This window comes from Carex rostrata, chromosome 15, assembly GCF_964058835.1.
Source record: "Carex rostrata chromosome 15, lpCarRost1.2, whole genome shotgun sequence".
In the NCBI taxonomy this organism is placed as follows: domain Eukaryota; kingdom Viridiplantae; phylum Streptophyta; class Magnoliopsida; order Poales; family Cyperaceae; genus Carex; species Carex rostrata.
Genome location: NC_135932.1, coordinates 9102128 through 9125755, shown reverse-complemented (window position 1 = coordinate 9125755; position 23628 = coordinate 9102128). Strand labels below are relative to the sequence as shown.

The 23628-nt window shown below is 35.3% G+C and overlaps 2 protein-coding genes across 3 annotated transcripts; one reads left to right on the top strand and one right to left on the bottom strand.

Moving 5' to 3' along the window:
- Positions 1 to 104: 104 nt before the first annotated feature.
- Positions 105 to 4969, bottom strand: LOC144565910 (polyol transporter 5-like). Its single transcript, XM_078315752.1, has 4 exons — positions 4709 to 4969; positions 3995 to 4246; positions 1471 to 1757; positions 105 to 1141 (listed from the first exon to the last, which is right to left on the bottom strand). Exons 1-4 carry the CDS (start codon positions 4845 to 4847, stop codon positions 293 to 295), a joined length of 1527 nt encoding a protein of 508 aa, XP_078171878.1. The 5' UTR covers positions 4848 to 4969; the 3' UTR covers positions 105 to 292.
- A 7998-nt stretch (positions 4970 to 12967) lies between these two features.
- LOC144565909 (uncharacterized) lies at positions 12968 to 23544 on the top strand. Of its 2 annotated transcripts, none has more exons than XM_078315749.1 (16): positions 12968 to 13161; positions 14357 to 14464; positions 14730 to 14844; positions 15484 to 15709; positions 16245 to 16695; positions 17320 to 17451; positions 18011 to 18097; positions 18599 to 18722; positions 19338 to 19661; positions 20168 to 20232; positions 20683 to 20863; positions 21177 to 21281; positions 21361 to 21462; positions 21877 to 22050; positions 22614 to 22745; positions 23277 to 23544. In XM_078315749.1, coding segments are annotated over exons 1-16 (2493 nt in total). In that variant the 5' UTR covers positions 12968 to 13159; the 3' UTR covers positions 23442 to 23544. The 2 variants fall into 2 exon arrangements, with proteins under 2 accessions (XP_078171875.1, XP_078171876.1); XM_078315750.1 differs by lacking the exon at positions 12968 to 13161 and adding an exon at positions 14134 to 14214.
- Positions 23545 to 23628: the final 84 nt, after the last annotated feature.

The window sequence follows — 23628 nt, the reverse complement described above, 5'->3', positions numbered from 1 at the left end:
ATGTGTGTGAGGGTGTTGTTTTAAGGGTGTCGCTGGAGCTGATTAAACGGTTTATAATCAAACTCAGGCTCCTTGCTCTCAGGTACCAGGCTTAACTAATTGGAAGTACTTTGTAACCAATGTAATAGAATAGATTGTATTACAAAATGAAGTCGAATAGTTCCGATACAGATTAAATAAATCTACTAAAATTACGGTATGCTTTTCCCTGCCCCAAAATTATCCATATTGAAAAATCACCATAATTTTACAATTAAATAAATGGCAGTGTTTTTTACATAATTTTGTTGATTCAAACAGCAACCTGTAGACTCTTTCCATCACACTCTGTTTCCTTTTCTCTCTTTCTAAATAACTCCTCAATTTCCTCCAAACTTCTTCCTTTGGTTTCTGGCAAACAGAAGTACACAAAAACAGTTGCCATACCAGCGATACCAGCATAGAGATAGAAGCTTCCGGCAATGGTAATGGCTTCATACAGAGATATGAAAGTCATGGTAACAACACCACAGACGGTTCTATTCATGGCCATCCCTAATGCCACCCCTTGTGATCTCAACTTTAGGGGCATTATCTCAGAACTATAGGTCATGGCAAGTGGCCCGATGCCTACGGAGAAAAAGCTGACATAAGCTAACACTGCCATGATACAGACCACGGCCATCCATGTTTGGTTTGTTACAAAACCATCCACGATCTGTAAACCTAAACCCAGTATAACAAGTGAAGCTGCCATACCGGCCGTGCTAATTACAAGTAACGAGCGCCTCCCAACTCGGTCTGACAATATCATGGATACAGGAATTAATATGGTTTTTATCAATCCAACGGCCATTGTTGCACCTAACAAATCGGAGTTTGATCTCATGCCAGCCTTTTCAAATACTCTTGGGCTGTATAGAACAACAGTGTCAATACCGCTAGCTTGCTGGAAAAATTGAATGGCAAGAACTGTGATCAGAATACGGCACACAGATGGAGTTGGTTTCATGATTAGTTCTTTCCACACACTTTTGTCATGGCTCTGTTTTGGTACTGGTACAACTTCTGCAGTGTCATCTTTCGGTATACCGGCAGATTCTTTTATTTCCTCCAGTTGGGTTTTTGCGTCCTCGAGTGAGCCTGATAAATGAACGAGCACCTGTGATTCCCGAGATTAGTCCATTTGTTAATAAAATCACTTGCTGTTTTCACAGTAACAAAACACATTAGCATAAAATCGATTCGTAAAAATGTTCGTTGAAGAACGGAAAAATTCACAAAAAGGGTATCACAATAATCAATCCAAATTGAAATGTAATGCTTTAACACAATGAATGTATGGTTGATAGCGGATAGAAGCCAGTAGTTCATATTTTCTGGGCCAACTGATATTTTAATGGTATAAGGGCATTATAATCCTTGATTTGTTCCAGTTACTGGTAAAGTTGATACTGACAAAGGAATAATTAATAATTTTACTCAATGTACCTCTTGAGCTTTCCCAAGTTGCCCTTTCATGACAAGCCACCGGGGAGACTCTGGCATGGCGAAAGTACCAAACCCAAGAAGTACTGCGGGCACGGTTCCCAATGCAAACATCAGCCGCCAGCTGAGATGCACTGAGAGATCGGCTAACATGAAATTGGAAATGTATGCAAGGAGGATGCCGATGTTAACAGCTAATTCTGCTACACCAGTAAGCAATCCGCGCATGCTTACTGGTGAGATCTCAGATATGTATACTGTGACTATGACTGAATAACCGATGCCAATACCTGAAAAGGAAATTGCCAAACAGAAGAAATTAATCTTGAGTTTTCAATAAAAATAATAATGCATTACATGTTTGGAACCAATAGATTGACAAGAATACCACGGATGCAACATCTTGTTTAGTGTTTACCAAGAAAACGCAGACCTCAAAAAACCTTCGAAGAAAAGTTTTGTGATCTTTGCACTACATGCTGCTATATATGTAGAGAATTCACCAAAAGGTTCAAAACACCTCTATCAACCATGAGGATTCACCACCTACGCGGCTTGCATTGTCACACTAAGCACACCATTCTACATTACATGGAGGTGCACCAGAGACCCACCACCACCAAAACGAATTTCATGAGAATCCGGACTAATCGGGCCCGCGTGGAATGCACATGATACTTCAATATTCGTGCAAAAACAGGTCGGACTATCCGGATGTAAACTCAAAATTTATGTTATATTATTATATACGAATTCACCCGTGCGCGCGTTTCTCTCTCTCAAATCGAGATGCTACGGGGTCGGTTTGTATGTAGTGTTTGAATGTTCTTATTATTTTCAATCCGGATCGGATTCGAATTCGGATATTGAATTAGGTAGTGAACATTTCCGGTTCAATATTTTGGTTCCGGATAGAAAGATATTCATAATTTGTTTATGAATTATCGAGTCCGATCTGAATTCGGAGCCAGGTCAAGTACATGTCAAAATCATTTGAAAAGATTTAAATTTTTAATTTCGTCGGTAATAATTTTTAGAATTCAGGAAAAGAGATAATTTTTTAAAAGTAAAATATTAAAGAAGAGATAATTTTTAGAATTTAAAATATTGAAGATGATGATTTTCTTTTCATAGTTATTAATCTATGATATGATATTATGAATTTTTTCGTTCCATATCCCCATTTTTAATGGAATCAAAATAATCTATGTGATTAAATCAGATCCTTCCAATTCTTCTTTTCATTTTTCTCTGTCCAATATTTTTCTTATTACTTGCTTTTTGTTTTGCATTCAAATAGTAAAGGAAAAATATTTCGGTATCTTTTCTAGTATAGCTTACTACTTAAATAAATATTTGTTTCTTAAAAATACTATATATGATTGTATTTCGATAGTTATTAATATATATTTTTATATTAATTAATTGTAAAGAATTATATTAGTATAATATCGAATATTTATATGAATATCGGATCGGATAATTAAACTAAATTCATATGGGTTTCAACGGTTCGAATTCGTCATTTGAAATTGATTTGATGAGTTTTAGAGTTAAGCTCACCAAAACTTTGGTAAGCTTAAGAGCACCCTAGTTCTACTCCAGATTATTTTTCGAATTTGCATCCTCTGATATATCTCAAACTTTAAGTATTTTTTTGGAAAAATCTCAACCGTTCAAATACGTTCAGCACAAATCTCAAAGCACAAACAATATTGGTTCCCTGCGCTCTCCCCGAATAGGCACCGTACACGGTCACGCAAAAGTTGAGATATCTCAGAGGATACGCACTCTTATTTCCCCACTACTGTTTCCTAATAATCTGAACTAAATTACTAGCAGTTCCCTGTTCTAACAAGCATTGAAAACTGGTTTCAGCTACTTCCATATGAGTTGAAAGAGTTTAAAGTAATAATGAAGGTAGAGTAGAACTAGGGTGTTCTTAAGCTCACCAAAGTGTTTGGTGAGCTTGACTCTAAAACCCATCAAATCGATTTCAAATGACGAATCCGAACCGTTAGAACCCGCCTATCTTACGTGTGATGCGTCTACATGTGAAATTTTTAAAGATTTGAATTAGTTTAGTATAAAGTCAATCGGTCAAAATTAGAAGGTTAATAAATTAATTTTAGTGCATTCATTTTTTGAACGTTTTTTGACCACTTGACTTTATACTAAATTAATTCAAATGTTTAAAAATTTCACATGTAGACGCATCACACATAAGGTAGGCGGGTTTCAACGGTTCAGATTCGTCATTTGAAATTAATTTGATGGGTTTTAGAGTCAAGCTCACCAAACAGTTTGGTGAGCTTAAGAGCACCCTAGTTCTACTCATGAAGGTATATGTAATATGCCAACATGTTCTATCAGTTTCAGGCTTTCAGACAAACCTTGTCAAGAATAGAAGTTATTCTAGAATATGGGCTATTCGGAATAGCAATGTGCATCCAAACAATATTTTTGCTATTCGGAATAGTTAGAATAGCCGCTATTCTCCATTCCTTGTAAAAGGAAAAGACAATACCTGTGACGAACCGGCCGACCATAAGCCAGAAGTAGTTATGAGAGAAACATATGATGACTGGACCCACAAAATATATGACAGCGGTTAACGTGAGAGTCTTGCGGCGACCAAAGCGGTCTGAGGTCCAACCGGCGGTCAGAGAGCCGGCAAGGGAGTAGACGTTCATGATCCCCGTCAGAATCTCAATCTCGGTGTCGGTCATTTTAAGGTCGTCTTTTATGAAGATCTGTGCACCACTCATCACACCTATGTCTAAACATAAATATATATATACAGAGTTTAATTACACTTGCTGAAACAGGAAAAATTGCAATGCCTAATTGTGCTAACTTCTGAAAGTAGCTTTTGTAATTGTCATTTTTTTTCATGAACTTCTGTCTTTTTCTGGTTTTGCAACACATAACGGAAATAAATCTGCTGTTATTATACAGGAATAACAGAAACCTGTTACGTTGAGATTCGCACATGAAAAAAATTGAATGGTTGGGATCTGAATAACAGCAGATTTATTTCCATAATTGTCATGAACTCATTTACATGAATATGATTTTTGCATGTAATTGATACTTTGTGAAAATCCTAATGCAAGCTGTAGAGCAAAAGCTACTGAACAATATCCTTAATTACAATTTTGTATTTTTTTTCCCTATTCCTCAAAGAAGAAACAATAAGAAAAAAAATGAAAAAAAGGTCTCAAATTAAGAAGCTCCTTACTATATCCCAAAAGGAGAGAAGCCATGGAAGCTATTATGGCAGAGGCAACAGCATATTTACTCTTTAAAGGCCTCTTCTGGTCTGATTTGAGCAGAGGATGAGTCAATATGATATCACCTGAGCTTTCTGCTTTCTCCATCTCTCCTCGGAGTTAGGAAGAAATTGACTAATCACTAGCTAGCCTGAGACTCAATCCCTTGGTGAGATCCCTAAGTCATGTTATATGTATTTCTTGTTTTTGTTTTTTCCTGCTGATATGACATCATGTTGTCGGGGGCGGACCTACATGGTTTTAAGGGGTAGCTGTTCTTTCTGAATTTTGAGTTTTAGTGGTGATCTATCGGTTCCGATTGACTTTGTCCTTTCTGAAATTTTTTTGTCCTCTCTGAATGTTTGATTTCTAATTCAAATTAAATTTAGTGTTAAATCAAAATAATTTTTTTGAATTATAATTGGTAATTAGAATTATAAGTCAGGCTATTCGAAATTACAAATCAGAGTATTAGAAAATACAAGTTAAAGCATTGTTTTTTTTTTTTTTATCGAGTATTCAATTATTTAATGAATTTAAATCCAATTCGATATTTTTTGTCCTCCTGACAAAAATCCTGAATCCGCCCCTGCATGTTGTATCCAGCATGTTGTATGGAGGCAATCATATATATTCGGAATTGGAGGCCAATGCTAATTTCACTCCAACAAGCGCAGTGAGTACAGAGTGATGATTTAGCGATATAAAAGTTGTTCTCTCAAAGCTTTTTGAACCGAAACTACTGACAAGTGACAATTAATATATTCGGATAGAGAGTAGCAGAGGCGGATACTTCAATAGAATGGGGGTCAATTGACCCCCATTTTTTTTTCAAAAACTAGTGAAAAAATATAGTTTGTTCTATAAATTATATGAAAATGCTACATGTACATGAACTTTGACCCCATATTTTTTGTGAATTTTTATACTATTGACCCCCATTCTATTTCAAAAAAGAATAACTTGTGTAAAATCTTGGGATACATCTATTATTTTAGAACATTTTGTGTAAAATATAGTTATGTTATTGATTTTTTTTTTTTTAGTATGTGTTTGACCCCCATTCGGTAAATGTCTGGCTCCGCCCCTGGAGAGTAGGGGCTAAAGATGAAATTGAAGGAGAAGAAAGTTTCATAATCTTGTTCAATTGGATAGTTAATACCCTATAAAGTTTGTATTTTGTTACTTTTCAAATTGAAATGTATTGAAAGGAAAAACAAACTGGGTGTAACAGTATTGAATCTCTTTGTAATTAAATTTCGCTTAATAAACTTGTGATTTCATTCATTGCTTCAAATAATTCTGGCAAATTGAAGTTCATGGTACTAAAACGAGTGGTTTTGATTTATTTCTTTTATGAAATTAACTCTTAATAATGATTATATTTATAAAATGTGAACGCTTAATAGGATTTGATATAGACAAATATGTTATTATGTAACTACAAATGCTAGAAATAAATAATCAAATTTATGCTAGAAATAAAATCTTTTTTTTTATTTATGATTTCTGAAAAAAAAAGTTCCAGATAGCGGATTCCAATATTAAAATAATATAGATATAACTTAACTTTGGCTCTCCTAAATTTTTATTTTTCCTCCGTGTAACATAACTTTGGCAGCCATAATATGATAGTAAAAAAAGATAAGTTATTTAGCAAAGCTATATAACTAAAGAACAAGCGTCAAAAGATCATGTTTTGGCCGGGAGCAGGTGACCCGAACGGTCATAGTTTTATCTAGATTTTTTTCATCTGATAATATTATGTGGTTTTTTTTGACAACTTGTCCGTAGCCGTAGGCGTTATATTATGTAGTTGGTAGAGCTATCGTTGTCAGATTGTACGAACTGAGATACCGTCAAGTGTCCTGTCACATGGCAAATAATTAATTAAGTTTTAGATCTACATTTTTGTATCAAACAAACAACAAAACACCAAATTTTATTCGGCCATTACCTGACAAAAACTTTTATAATCGCAATCTAAAAAATCAGTATGACCTGAACCCAAACGAACCGGATTAGACCGGTGGATCGTTTTTTTTATTTTATTTTATTTTATTATATTTTCGACTTCATCATGGCATCTAAGATCTAACATAGTAGACAAAAGCTACCGAATTTTTATTGATAGAAAAAATTGGGATTAATATTTGAAATTCTCACAACATCACAGAAACAACACCATAAACTATATTCCCTTGTTATTTTTTAACAGGTGGGTAATGATTCTTTTTGTACATGTTTTAGTTCGTTCTTGTTACTTATCAAAGGGGATGATGAAATAGATTCCATAGAGAAATATTGATCGACTTTTCTTATTGTATCCAGCAAGAAGTGAAGCAATAGAAGCCATCATAGCAGACGCAAATGCATATTTGTTCTTTGGAGGCTTCTTGAACTTTGATGATAAAAGGGGATGGCTGAGTGGCTCAGTGTTGTCTCTGAGGTGCTTTCTTTTGCTTTCTCCATCTCCTCAGAGAACTGAGCTAATTCTAATATTTGCGTATCAGGGGCTTGAACAAGTTATTAGAATTTGGGGATGTCTACAGTGCAGCAAAATTGTTTTGGCTGTAGTACAGTAATTAATTTTAATTAAATCCTGACCTTTAATCGGATGTCTCCATTTTTAAGTTGTTTAGGGATAGAATAGTCTTTTTAATTGCTCCGTTATTTCTCACGACATTTCTTTCTCCTCCACTTTCTTTCTCGCCGCTCCCTCTTCCTTTAAGCCCCTCCACTCTCTTTCTCGCCACTCCGCCAGAGGAAAACCCTAGCTCCTCCGCGCCACTTCTCTTCTCCTCCGACCCCACCCTCTCCACCCCGACTTGACCCTCACCTTCATGAATCGCTACTCTCCCTCATATTATGTGTTGTACTGTTGCTCCTGTCAGGGATTGTATTAGAAATCGTGTAGGCATAATTTCTGTCGGTACCTGTACTCACTGTTGTCTGTACCACTATACTATGGTTTATCTTGATTTCAATGTTAGCTTAAGATTGTTCGTTATGCACAGGTTATCATGTTTATGTGCTAACTTGATTAATTTTGTCAAAGATGTTAGTTTCCGTTTCACTCAAAATCTGAATTGACTTTTTCTTTCATTTTTTGGCGGATGAAATTGTTTCATTCATTTTGATCAATCTGTTAATGTAAAGAATGGTTGATTTGTCCTAAATGCAATTATTTAACTGTGCTTTTAATCAATATCAATTTTGGAGATAATTCAACCAAAATCAGAAATTAAATGGACTCCTCAGGTTTACTTTTCTTTTACTTAAATACCAGTTGCTTTCGTTCTTGATTCTGTTGTTTGGTACCAGTATTGTCCAGGTACAATCAACTACATGCTATGTTTGGGGATCAATGAATCAGTCCAGGTATGAAATAAACATGCATAGAACTATTCAATAGCACAAAACTTGCGATTAATTAAGAAGAAAGTAAAATTAAGTCATACTAATTCAATTACATAACACATAATATGAAATCAACTACATGCTATTATGAAATTCCTAGATACAATCCCAGACACAACCCCAACTCATGAAATATCACTTAGTGGATGATGGGGCCCAGGTGGTCAGAGAGTCTGAGCCATATAGAAATTGTACTTCGATCTTGCCGTGTCATACATGCTTTGGATGGAGGGATTCATCTGTATTTGCTTGGCTCTCATCTCATCTTGTGCTCAGTGCTCGGGCTAAGAGAGAGAGAGGGGGGGGGGGAATTTGGGCACGGTGTTCCGTAGAGAGAGCGAGAGCGAAGAAAATGGCGGAGAGGGGCGGCCCGCTTGCTCGGCTACCAATACAGACGGGAGGAGGGGGTGGTCACGAGCGTTTAAAAAGGGCGAAGAGGATATGTCTGAGAGTATGAAATATAAGGTTCATTGTAAAATGACCAATTTGCCCTTCCGACTAACATTTTTGTTAAATGTAACGGAGAAATACTGTTAAATTTCTAATATTCCCAATCGTCGGATTTAAAAAATGAATGGCTATAATTTTGCTGTACTATAGCCAAAACAATTTTGCTGCACCATAGACATCCCCTTAGAATTTTTATCAGGAGTAGGCCATTTACTAAAAAGACTAGATGATTGCAGTGAATAAACTAAATTGTAGATTGCTTAAGAGCAATTAGATTAGTTAGATTAGATTTGGTCATGTAATTGTAAGTAGTTAGATCAATGAGATGAATGTAATTACAATAGAACTTGTGAGCTGTAGCCTATATAAACAGTCAATTGTAATTAATCTGCTGAATCATAATAGAAATAATTTATTTTATTCAACATCTCTCTAAATCGTTTACATGGTATCAGAGAGCTTTGGTAAAGCTGGAATTAGGCTTGCGCCTATTCCAGGAATTATGCCTCAAAACCCTCCATTCTAGATCTGAAAAAAAAATAAAACCTTTATTCCAGAAATAAGTTTCTATTCCTCTCTATTCTAGCCTAAATCCCTTCTATTCTCTATTTTCCCTTATTCCCTCTATTCCTATCTCCTATTCCTTTCTTCCAACAAAACAAGAAAATGAAAAAAAAAAACAAATCGATAACCAGTATCACATCAGATCAGTTCAAGAATCAGGCGAGATCAAGAACACCAGAATAGATCGCCAAGCACTGATCCAGACCAGTAGAGGTACGCACCTCGTCGTCTGATACGGAGCTCTGCGAGCTGACACAACCAGATCCACCGCTGAGGCGACGAGACTCGCAAGGAGATCATCAAACTCCACCACGGTGGACAGAAGCCCCGTCGCAGTCTCATTTTTGCACAGGCCGCACAATCACCGTCCATGACCTGGCGTCGTTTATGTCTCAGCATCGCCTAACACGCCAATCGAGCCGAGGTGGATTGACGATCTGCCAGATTCGTACCAGATCCGAGTGGAGACTTGCTATCGCTCAATCAGATATGCATCACCCTTCTCATGGTGAGCATCTCCGATCTCTGCCGTGTTACGATGATCCGACACAACTCAGCCACCACCGAGAAGGTGTTGACACCACCTTGTGCGCGACCGGAGACCGTGTCCAGATGGCATGGCGACCTTCTATTAGGTCCTCAACCCCTCTCCCTCTCTCTCTGATTGCGGCTAGGGATTTGGAGCAAGAAACAGTCTCTGCTGTGTGTACGAATAGAAGAAAAGATAGCCCATACAGGCTATTGCAACAAAATCTATTGTGTTGTTCGGCCCAAATCATTTTTTTATGATCCGGTTTAAAGAATACAGAGCCCCTTCTTCAATACAAAAAAAAGTCAACAGCCCACTACTCAAATCAGTTCTCAGTGGCCTTTTCAAATCACGTACTTTCCTACGCCTCTTTTATTCCTGATCCTCTCCAACTGCAGTTCCAACAGACCGTGCTGCTCAGCCTTACTGATCATGTCTAATCAAGCCGAACCAATGCCGGGCTCCTTCTTCTCTTCTCTTCTTCTCTCCCTACAAAATGCTTCTCGAAAACGAGACAAGAGAGCTAAAAAGCCTCTTGAAACCATGTACTTGTCACAAATTAAGCCATGAGCTATTCCATTTTATTTTCTCTTTTGTTTTTATTTTTCAAAGAGGACTCAAACGAGCCTCTCGAGTACATGGAAGCATTCTTGAGTCAAAAGAGCTCCTTCTTCTCTTCTACCTTCAAGGAGACCCGAATGGCGATTCAAATCGCAAAACGGCATTGAGATATTGGTATCGACCTTCTTCTTTTTGGAGCAAACTCAACATTGCTACCACGCACCATGTTTCGCTTGAGGGGGCGTAATAGAGGCATGAAGGCAGTTAGAGGAGTTAGATTAGTTAGACTAGATTTGGTCATGTAACTGTAAGTAGTTAGATCAATGAGACGAATGTAATTGCAATAGAGCCTGTGAGCTGTAGCCTATATAAACAGTCAATTGTAATATGTTGAATCATAATAGACATAATTCATTTCATGCAACATCTCTCTAAATTGTTTAGAGGTAGACAAAATTTTCTTCAGAAATAGACAACAATCCGATTATACATTAACCTATAACCGGTTTTTCAAAATTTAGGAATAGACAATTGCCTACCCCTTTCTGGTTCATAGACGACATCTAGCATGTTACAGTAGAAAAGACTAATTTTTGCCATCTATTCTTTTAACAAGAAAGACTAATTTATGCTTATATTGAAGTGCATATGTACCCGAATGAATAGATTAAAATTTTCTATATATGCGTCGAACTGAAATAATGGAAGCTCAAATTTTAGGAAGAATACTAAAATTACTACAAAGAATGGGTTTTTACTTAAAAATGCTAAAAAAGTAAATTGTCAATTAGAATATTTTACAAAGAAATAGACAAAAAGGAAGAAAAAAGAAATATGCAGCAGGTAAACTACTTGGAGTAGATGATGTGAACAGTTAGATATTTTTTTGGAGGTGTTTGAGCTCAGAGGTGGATTCAGAATTTTCGTTAGGAAAGAGAAAAATTATTGAATCGGATTTAAATCCATTAACTAATTAGATATTTGATAAAAAAAATAATGCTTTAACTTATATTTTTCAATAAAAGACTTGTAATTTATGACCGAAATTTTTAAATATACCATCATTCCAAAAAAGATAAACCCAAACACCCCGGTTTTGAAAATTTTTGAATTTTGACATGACCGCATCGCCTAGATGCGGCCACTTTTCTGCGGGCCGCATCTAGGGGCAGCGGCCCTTTTTTTTTTTTTTTTTTTTTTTTGCTTTTTTGCTTTTTTCTCATGTGACTTTGAACTGAAAACAGGGTGGCCGCTCCCTCGGGATGCGGCAGTGTCAAAATTCAAAAAATTTCAAAAAAATAGTGTTTGGGTTTATCTTTTTTTGAACCATGGTATATTTAAAAATTTCGGAATTTATGATGCTCTAACTTATAATTCTAATTACCAATTATAATTCAAGAAATTTATTTTGATTTTAACCCTAAATTTAATATGAATTACAAATCAAACATCCAAAAGGAGGCAAAAAAATTTCAAGGAAGCAAAGTCGATCGAAACCGATAAATCACCACTAAAACTCAAAATCTAGCGGGGACAATTGCCCCTCCCTAGCTCCACATGGGTCCGCCCCTGTTTGAGCCTACTAGCTGAAGTTCTCCTCTGTCGCTGTACAGATTCATTATATCATCTTAGAAAGATTTGAATTGTTAATCAGATAATAATAAGTAATATGTTAAAAAAAATGTAATATTACTAAGATGTAAAATTTAAAATTGTACTAATAATAACTAAAATCATAGGAATATGACATGAAATTTATTGAGAAATAATTACTGTACCGTTTGATATTAGAAAAAAAAAATCATCTTTTATCAGTTTAGAAACATATAACAACTGACAACTAACAAGTGTTCAGTTGGTCCTCGTCGTGCTTCACAAATTGTCAGCCGAAGAATATTTTTCTTCCTAAAAATTAAATGATTCTTTTTTATCACATGAACAATTTTAGTAATTATTTTTCGACAAATTTAACGTAATCTCTATTCTTAATTACAAACTGACGTGCTATTCTTTAATAAATAAACTATTAATTTATTAAACTACAAATGTTGAGTGAGTCTATGGCACTATGCATAGCATGGATGGATCCGTACTACGGATCAATATCTTTGTTTTGAAAATTCTAATGGTCGATTCGAACCATTCAACATGATTTAAATATGAATGTATATTTACAGACTAAATTTTACATTTTTAGAATTTTTTACTATTTTTTAATATAGGTAGAAAATCACTGTTTTTTATGGTTCAAAATTTTCAAATTAAGTGATTTTTATATCTATTTTTAAAATAGTAAATTTAAAAAAAATATATAAAATTCAGTTTACAAGTATATATTGTCATTTCTTGCGTTTGACAAGTCTGAAATATAGGTAGAGAGGTTAGAGAGAGAGAGAGAGGAGGATATTAGGGCCTATTCGGTCCATCATTGGGAATGAAAGTAGGCATAAGAATTGAACTGTTTTTTACTATTTTTGTGGAAAAAAAAATTCAGTTGAACTGAATTTTTATTTTCCAACGCGAACAATAATGGAGCCGACAGGCCCAAGAGAGAAGAGTAGTGTTACTATGGATTAAAGCGAAAGGTATGATGTGAGATGAATTGCAACTTTTATTGCTCTAAGACATTGCTAAGATATGGGCCTAATAAAAATGACTGGGCTTTGCAGAACTAGGATCCGGCCCAATTCATTATCTATCGCCCTGTCTTGTTCGGTGTTTTAGATCGAAAACCCTAGAACTAAAACCTTCTCTCTTCTCTCCTCTCTCTGCGCGAGCTGTGCTGTACACCGGTTTCGTTAAATCTATTCCCAAATTCTTCGTTCCTGCTTACAAAAAGTTGCAATAATTTTGTTTGTGGCGGAATTAATCTCTCCAGAATTCATTTTTTTAAAGGATGTAAGTACTAGTATTCATTTTAGGGTTTAGCTCTGGTTATGTTTATGTTTTAGGGAAATTAGTTGGGAACATCGTAATTACTGGTTTAACAGGTGGTCCAATTATATGTTGTATAATATACATATTTTTTTAACTAATCTTACTGATGGTTTTCAATGGAAATCTATTCAATTATAGAGTTTTTGTACACAATAGGACATTAAAACAAGAGATGCTATTATTACTTTATTAGTAAATATACAGTGTCATGTCTTTTGTTTTTGTATTAATTTGGTCTCCTCTAATGTCTCAAATGATTTAATTGAAAAATTAAGATAGCGCATATAACTTAAATAATATTTTAATGATTGGATTTGGATGTACTATTGATGTTATGTATCGTTATGATAATGAAGAAAATCATATTCTCTACTAATTAGTTTGTTTGCTTGTGTCAATAGAAGAAAAGTCAGGAAGTCAAAATATTTTTGAGGTCTCAGATATAAGTGACACATGAACTAATATGTTTAATTATCTGCCATTAAAAAAATTGTAAACATTAATATGTGCCTTGATCACTTTTTATAACCACACCAATGATCATTACTCATGAAAAAAACAAGCTTCTTTTCATGCCAATGTTATTTATTTGGAACACTTAATTGATGAACAGGGTGCGAACTTTGCACGACTTTGTGGAAAATCCCAACCGTTTAAAAACGTGCTGCACGAATATCAAAGCACACATAATACTGACTCTACATCACCCCCGAATAGGCACCGGACACGTAGGTCACGCAAAAGTTGAGATATACGCACTCGTCTATTCGGGGATAGCGCAGGGACCCGTATTATTTGTGCTTTATGATTCGTGTAGAACATATTTGAACGGTTAAGATTTTCCAAAAAGTCGCGCATAGTTTGAGATATCTCAGAGGATGCGAATTCCGGTAAAACCCTAATATAAAACCTCGTCGGCTCGATCTTGTACGGACAGAGGAGAGGAGGAAGATTAATATCTCCCGCGGCGGGGAGAAAGATTAATATCTCCAGAAGTTCCTTTCTTTAAAGGATGTAAGTGCAAATTAGGGATAGATAGATTGAGCAGAAGTGGACTCTGGAGAGGAAGAAAAAATATCACTCATTTCCAAACTATCTTACTAATTTATTTTTTCTTTTCTCAAATCACCTTTTCTTATTTCTCTGCATGAAATAGGTCCAGGATTTGTGTAAAGAGCTTGCCGAAATATGCAAATGAAGAGCGGTTAAGGGAGTTCTTTTCTCGAAAAGGAGAGGTTACTGATGCGAAGGTCATACGCACTAGGTATACATTATTGTTTGTGGTAAATTGCATTAGTAGATTACTATACTGAAATTAAGGTTCAGCCCATCACCATGAAAAATTGGTTTTGGGTTCATAGCCACACAGAATTAGTGCAGATGTATAGTCCTTCCTTCTAACTAAGGATAACCAGACTTGTTAGTACAGAAAGACAACGAGCCAGGTGCTAAATGTACAATCAGCTAATACATCTTTCTTGGTCATAAAAGAGAAACTCATTTTATATCTCTTGTTGGTTATTAAACAGTGATGGGAAGAGTAGGCAATTTGCTTTTGTTGGCTTTCGTACTGAGAATGAGGCACAAGCAGCCATTAGTTACTTCAACAACACCTACATGGATACTTGCAAAATTCTTTGTGAGGTACCCTTCATTACTTGTAAGGTCGAGGACATTGGTTCATCATGATCCATCCTGACCTGACTCGTTTAGCACTTGTTATTTATATCTCAGCTGAGATACCAGGCCGAAGCTCCAAACTACCCTCATATAATGATATTAAAGCCACTAATTCACGTGAAGCATCAAATCCTAGTTGACATTTCTTCATTTGATCTTAAATTTTTACTTTAATTGATTAACTTTTTTCATTTTTAAATATAAGCTACACTCTTTGTTGATAAACAGATAATGTAAATAATATTTGTTTCCTCTAGCTCTTATAGTAATAATTTCTTTCCTACTAATCACCTACCTTTTACATCATAAAATTATCTTAACAAAGCATTTTCAAACGAGAAAACTGTAAATTCACACTGGTGACCTCTTTCAAAATTCATATCTTGTCCATGCCAATCTTGAAATTATGTTTACGTGACATTTCTCATATTAGTTCTAATGATTTGTATAAACTTTAAACTTGAGGAGGAACCAATTGTGTAATGTACGTGAAGTGAGCAAACCCATTAACTTATGATGATAACTATTAAGGCGTAGTCCAAAGTATCCAAAATTTATACAATCAATTAAACATGCTTATACAATCAATTGAACTTGCTTTAGGTTGCTCGAAAGGTGGGTGACACAGCATTGCCTCGGCCTTGGTCTCGACACTCTTCAAAGAAAGATATAAAAAGTAACACTCAATTCAAAAATGATAAAGGAGACCTGAATTCGTCTCAAGCAACAATATCAGAGAGCAAGGATTTGTCTGATCCGAAGCTACAGGATTTCTTGCATGTTATGCAGCCCCGCTCGAAGTCCAAGATATGGGAAAATGACATGACTGGTATCAATTTAATTAAAACACTGTTATCTTTATATTGGCTTTTTATTCTTTTCTTTTTGGTTGCTAACTAGAATGAATAAGTTTCTTTATTTGCAACTTGTGTGTGGTACTTCTGATATTTACAAATTGTGGCAAAAACCTGGATATTTTGGCATGCATTGAATTTAGCAATTTAAACCTGTTAGATATTGACTTGTGCTTAGTTGGTATCTTCCAACTTTAAAGCCCAAATTGTATTACTTGGTTGAGCAAAAATCATAGAGGTATAACAAGTTTTTTGTTTATCATAACCTTAATTTGATTTGTTATTACATAGCAAAAAAAATAAAGAAGTTAATGTCAGCTTGAAGCATGAGAAACATTGTGTATTGTTTGCAACTGTGGTGACATAGTAGCTCTAATTTGTAGAATTCCTTTCCTTCACGAGTAATTTAAGTATTTTGTAGGGTTTTATTATTGAAACTGGATTTCATTCTTGCACTTTGTTTCTTCTCTCCTCTTCTTTCATATCTTTTTGTTCTCCTTACTAAATAAGGTATTGAGGAAGAGGTCAAAGCCGAAGAGAAGAAACCTAGCAAGAAGAAAAATAAAGCCAGGGAAGTAGAATCTTCTACTGAAATTACTAAACCATCCGAGGAGGAGGATAGAGGAAAGGAGAAGAAACCAAAGGATGAAGCTGTCACAGATATGGATTATTTCAAAAGCAGAGTAAAGGAAAACTGGTCCGATTCAGAATCTGAATCTGAATCTGAGTCGGAATCGGAATCGGATGAGGAGGTAAAATCAGAACTGGGGTCTGAGTCAGAATCGGAGTCGGAAAAGGAATCAGAGAAGGAGTTGGAATTGGAATCAGAATCGGATTTGAAGCACACAGAAAGGGATGGAAATGAGAAATCAGGTTCAGATTTAGAAGACCCAAGTGATGATAGGAAGCTGGTTTTGGATACGGGGCGCTTATTTGTTAGGAATCTTCCATACACAACGACGTGAGTTTGTCTGGCATATTATTTTTTTTTACTTTGTAATGTTGGGTTAGCTTTTTGGTCCTTATTAAGGTAGTTTTGGATTTGCCGAGCATTTAGGTTGTGCATAGTAAGTTCCCTGCAGCAGCATTTGTGGTATAAGGTATAGATGGTCCTTGTAACTCAAAATGTCTAAAGTATCACCTGAAAGCTATCACGCCACAAACTGAGGCCTTTATGAGGTTCCTGTACCTTGCAGGTTAAATCTTGGCTATTGGTGATGATCCAGTTCTGTTCATTATGTTCTTCGCCTTTTTTTTTAAGCTTTCCTCTTCTTACTAATACTCGAAATTACACCTTTTTTCTTTTATTAGCATCTTGCTATCAAATTTTTTCTGCTGTATAAAAAACTGAGGTTAGTCGGCAAAAGAGAACAAAAAATAATGACTATATAGCCCCTAATAATCTTAAAACCATTAGTTTTAGACCTAGATCTCTTGAGATCTCAGACAAGGTTAGTCTGGCACTGATAAGTGCCTGATTCATAGTTGAGGTGTACTTGTATGCCTTCTGGCATAACCCTTTTGTGGGCGTTGTCTTATTGTTTCTTCTTGCTTTTTTGTTTTTCTTGCTCTTTATGATTTTCAGTGAAGATGAACTGAGAGAGCTCTTCAACCAGCACGGAGATGTTTCACAGGTACACGTGGTGGTTGACAGAGACTCAAAACGATCAAAAGGCATTGGTTATGTGCTTTATGCTTCTCCTGAGTCTGCAGTCAGGTATCTATTTATTTCTTTTCTTGGAAAAAAGATTAATCGTAGAACTTTAGACATGTTTTAAAGAAACATCCCTCAGTTCATTATTGCATTAGTAACACTCGTTACCATCTGGTAATTTGCATGTAGCATCTCATTTGTTCAAAGTGTATCTATTTGGCAGATATTTCTCTTCTGAAAAATATATGTTAGCTCAACCACTCATGTCATAAAAAAAACCCTAGAAGGTTGGAATTTAGAATCTAAATCTGCTGGTGTGATTTTACTTTTCACAAGTTGAAAAGGAAAAAAAATGAATTGTTGAAGGTATGGATGTAGGGGTATAATAATCTTTAATCAATAGATTAAATATTTTCCACCACAGAAACCCAACATCTCTTGTTTTTTTTGCATCTATGTCATACATGGAAAAATAGGTACTCAATGTAATCTGCAATTATTGCCATTTCCAAATGACATGCAGTTCTGGTTTTGCAATTGTGCTTATGACTTGAAATCCTCTCTTCTCTTTAACCTTATTTTCTGATAGCCTGATACAGTTAATGACCATCCTTTACTTCAGGGCACTAGAAGAATTAGACAATTCAATTTTTCAAGGAAGATTGTTGCATGTTATGGCTGCCAAGCCTCAAAAGAATGACAAAGCAGAGTAAGTATATTCCTTCAATATACTTCCCTTTTTTTTGTTTTTGTTATGCACATGTCTATCTATGCCCTCGGAGGGACACTTCATTGCTCATGCCATGCTTGGATCACCAACAAACAAAGCAAAGCTTAGCAGAGCTGTGGTGATCCTGTTAAGCCAAATGGTAGACACCTGATATATCATATTTAATACTTGCAAACTGAACTTGTACAAACAGGAGGCTTATTTGTATTCTCAGTTAATTTTTCTGGGTGAACTAGTGTATAAATGACAAAATTGGCATGTTGGTTATATATAAAAAATGTTTTAATCAGGTAAGAGTTTGATCATGACCTACTAACCTGAACCTAACCTTCTAGTGGACTGAAATATCCTGATTGAATCTGGGTTATCTGTTGTATTCTCAACATGTTTTGTATTTGCATTGCCACACTTAGCTTTATGAGATTAATAGGCTGCAAGAGAATTAAGAGTACTCGTTTTAACATATTAAATTTTCAAAAGTGTTGATGATACACTGGGTGGCGAGAAGAAGAGTTTGAAAAAGAAAAGAGAGGAGCAGAGAAAAGATGCAGAAGCAAGTGGTGATACACGCGCCTGGAATAGTCTCTTCATGCGGCCAGACACTGTATGCATTCTCTCTTGAAGTGGTATTTGATATCTTTTTATGTTTTGTTTTGCATCGTGCTATTATTTGTAGATAGGTTTATTTAGCTCTTATTTATTTGGTTTGCACTACTGGGTTGGTTGCTATATGAACTAATTTTGTAATTACCCACCAAAAAGCAAACCACAAATGCAGAATAATTAATACAGAAGCACAGATCTAGTTATAATTCAACCTTCTTTTAAATTGATTTCTCTTGTTTTACCATATTTGCACATAATTTGTATCATAACCAAAATTCATATTTGGATCATTTGAATTTGAAACCCAGCAATTTTTGTGTGGATCGATATATGTTCAAGTTGAGATAAGGAAAAATAAAACATATTTTTATAAATTTGGGCCAAAATTGTTAATCCTTCTGCATTTCAAGATCTTATGGTCATGTATGCGATATAGTATGAAAATGTTGGGTTTTGCAAAATCCAGGTTGGGCATTATTTGCAAATTTGATAAAGTACTTTTTCTCTTCCAAAAAAGAATATTTGTTGCATGTAAGAATAGTCATTTTTCTGTCCGTAATATTTGATTGACTTCCTTAGTTTAGTTGACCTCTGTCTCTTGCTTTACAACCAGGTCGTAGAGAATATAGCAAGAAAGCACGGCATATCAAAAAGCGAGTTGCTCGACAGGGAGGCTGATGATCTAGCAGTTCGTATTGCTCTTGGTGAGACCCAAATTATAGCTGAGATGAAAAGATCTCTTTCCAATTTGGGGGTTAATGTGGCTGCACTTGAAGAGTTGGCTGCAAAGAAGTGTGAAAGTACAAAGAGAAGCAATCACATAATTTTGGTTAAGAACTTGCCCTATAGTTGTTCAGAGGGGGATTTATTTGCCATGTTTGGTAAATTTGGTATCATTGAAAAGATTATTCTACCGCCAACTCGAGCTTTGGCCGTGGTATTTACCTGTTTTCCTGTGCTCCATTTTTCTTCATTGTTATTGCTGATAAATTTTAAGTATAGGCATTCTGGACATGTAGCTTGCTTGCAAAAACAATGCCTGGCAATCTTGCATCTGCAAATGACATTTTTGCATTTTTTTTTAGATGTTGCTATGAAAAACTATTGGATCATTGTAATGGAAATGAATACTCCATTAAAAGACTTCCTCTGCCTGAGCCTATATTTGCTATATTTGACTGTGATATGGTCAAGGGAAAGCAGATGTCGGGTTCACTAGTTGGCATGGATTTTTTCTTAGTTTTCCAATTATTATGCAAAATATAGTGTAATTTAATAAAATATTTTGCTTGACATGTCAATTAATTGTTATATACCAAAATGTTTTAGATCTACATTGCAACTACGAGAAACTTTTGTTTAATTTGCAGATAGTTTGCATAATATTCTTTTCATTGCATCTATCATGGAACTTCATCCTGTTTTTGCTGATCTGAATCTCAGGTAATCTATATTGAACCGGCAGAGGCTCGTTCAGCTTTCAAGGGTTTAGCCTACAAGCGTTACAGGTAGTTCCTCATTCTGTACTTTTGGTTTTGCTTACAAGTACTATTTCCAAGTCCTTGAAAATATATTTAGATCAAGGATTTGTATTTTGCCTATAATATTTACTTGTAATAGAGAATGCAGTTTAGATCAATGATTTGGGGTTTAGTGGTTTTATGTCTCTCAGCCTGATCTAGTCTCAATATTTGTAAGAAAAGGAACATCCAAATAATTGGTTCAATCTAATTGGATGAAATTTGATCTTCAAGTACTTCGGAGCCTCCCCACCCTCCACCCCCACCCCCACCCCCCCCCCCCCCAAAAAAAAAAAAAAAAAAATAGAAAACTAAATTTGAAATTTATAGCAAAACTCTGAGAAGGTTTTCAATTTTACTGAGCTATTGAATAGTTCCAGGACTAAATCTTCTCTTTTCCTTTTCCCTCTCCCCCTCTTCCCTTTTCTGTTTTAACAGAGATGCCCCTCTCTATCTGGAATGGGCACCGGATAATATATTGTCACAAACAACAGCAACTGTTACTCAAGAAGAAACAAATGATCTACCAGCAGTAGGGGAGAAGTTAACGAAGAAGGTTCTGTTGGACCAAAGTTTAGGGGTAGTAGACGAAGAAGAAATTGATCTTGACAGGGTTGAGGTTTGCCTTCTCTCCCTTAAAAGAATCATATGCTACAATATCTGATGGTTTTCTACTTCCAAGTTACACCCGTTGTCTGACCTGTCTGCAAATAATACCCTGCATTTCTCTTATTGAGTATTGATTTCCAACTTTTTTGGCTTATTGTAAGGAACATTCAAACATTACAATGGGTGTCAAGTCAATTAATATGACTTACCTTGAGCATTCTACATTATTTCGACTGAAAGCTTCTTTACAGGATTTTATCGATAGTCAATTATCATCATTCACCCCTTAAATGGCTTTTGACCATTTCAACATTTTCTTGCAGTCGAGGTCACTCTTTGTCAAGAACTTGAACTTTAGGACAACAGAAGAATTATTAAAGCAACATTTTGGCAACAATATTAAGAGCGGAACTATAAGAAGCGTGAAGGTATCTTTTCTTAATTGGTTTTTTTTTCCTATCTCAGCTTTCACTTTTTTTCTTAAACTGTTCTTTATCGCCTTGCTAGATCAAAAAGCACCTTAAAAATGGCAAGAACGTCTCCATGGGTTTTGGCTTCATAGAGTTTGATTCAGTCGAGACAGCTACCAATGTATTGAAAGAACTTCAGGTATCATTTCCCTCCTGGGCTATGCTGCACTTGTTTGCTTGTGACAGCTCTCCTTTTCTATAGATTCATTTCTCTTTTGTGGTCCTACTACACTTTGGACTTGTTGTACTAGGCATGATTAGGATTTGCAATTTAGAAGAATATGATTTCTTGATTAGCTGATGGCATGTGTTGGGTTTGTTTAGAAGGTTTTGATTTTCCCTGCCCAACTAATATTTTTATTCAATTGTGCTAATTTATTTAATCTTTCTCTTTCTATCTATTTGGGATGATGATGTGCACCAAATTGTAACTTTGACAGGCTGGATCAGGGTAGACCTGAAATTTTCCGATATTACATAAGATTATGGTTTGTTGTCTTTGTATGAAATTACCTGTCTTGAAGGTATTATATTCTGTTTTGTACTCATACAGGGAACTGTATTGGATGGGCATGCTCTAATGTTAGAACTCTGCCATGCAAAGAAAGAGGATGCAGTTCCAAAGAAAGAAGGAAAGGAGTATAGTTCTACAAAACTAATTGTACGTAATGTGGCTTTTGAAGCAACAGCAAAAGATATAAGGCAGTTGTTTAGTCCTTTTGGCCAGGTAATTTTGTTGGTTTATTGACATAATTTTCTTGTCCTTTTTTTTTTTAAAATTCATAATTTCTGTTTGTCTCTATGAAGTATTGATATCTCGTAACCTAGCCAAATGTGAAATATCTCATATGTCCCTCTAAAATATGAATTATCACCCTTAGGTGCTCTTATCTACCAGCTTTTTCGAAATGTAGTTTGGTCATCTCTTGATGTTTAGACCACAATTTAGCTCTTTGGTTTGCCTGGTGCATTTCAGTTTACATGTTCAGAAAAGGACCATAACGTAGAGTAAGGTATATCAACATATCAATCATAATAAAAGCACGTCTACAAATCCTTTAAAAAAAAGTTGGACTAGTCTTCTCTCTGTGTTACCCAATCTAAACCTAAAAGAATGAACAAATACATTGGTTGTAATGGAACCCTTACAGTTGAGATTATTTCAAATAGATTTTGTCATTAAATGCAGCCCTTTGAGGACTTTGGTCTTTCATTTTTCTAGTTATTTGGTTCTTTTCTAGTACTGGAACCCTTTGCTGACGAAACTTCATATTTTTTTGTAATTCTCAGATAAGGAGTGTTAGATTGCCAATGAAATTTGGGACCCACAGGGGCTTTGCATTTGTGGAGTATATTACAAAGCAGGAAGCCCAAAATGCCATGCAATCTCTATCCAATACTCATCTCTATGGCCGACATTTGGTATTTTTCATCTCTTTGGACCTTCAGTATTATTGCCTTTTTTTCATAAGTTACTGCTATTCTTGGGCATTTGCAAATTGTTTTTATTATCTCAATCATGGAGATCTTTTTGGATCAATTGCAAATAAAATCCTGCTTTTAAATTTACTGTTCAAAGTTAAATAAAAAAATTTCTTTTTAAACTAACCAAGTTTCTCCTACCTTCTAATGTGTACTCTATACATACATGTAGGCTTCATATTATTCTTACGCAAGCTTTTAGTTCAATTATAGCTTGAGGAAGCAAGTTTTTTTTAATTAAAATGGTAGCAAGTACATGAAATGTTTAACAAGATAAAACTTTTAAAATTTGTGAATCTTAATTTTTCCGTTTAATCTGCAAATGTATTGAAAAAAAGGTACAAGATGCAAGTTTTGATAATATTTTTCATTAATTGGAGCAATCAATTTCTGGAGCAATTTCCATAACTATATAACTTACATTTGTTACTTCATATACAATATATTTATATATGTATTTTTTTTGTTTAGGTCATTGAAAGAGCAAAAGAAGGTGAAAGTTTGGAGGAACTGAGAGAGAGAACTGCAGCTCAATTTGTGGATGAAAATAGCGGTTTCAAATCCCTTGCCAGGAAAAGGAAGCAAGTGGGCCTTGTCGATGAAGGCAGTGTTAAGTTCGCCAGGATAGTAGAATAGTGTCCTTCTCTTGTTAAATTTTTTTTGGCCCACTTGTTTTTTTATTTGAGGGAAAAAATGTATTGGCCATGTTATGATAAAGAAAAGAAAAATTTTGAGCTCATGTTTGGTCACAATTAATTATATATAGCCCAACGAATAGAGCTGATTTTCTATGGTTTCTTCTTGGTTGGTTGCCTCGTGTTTC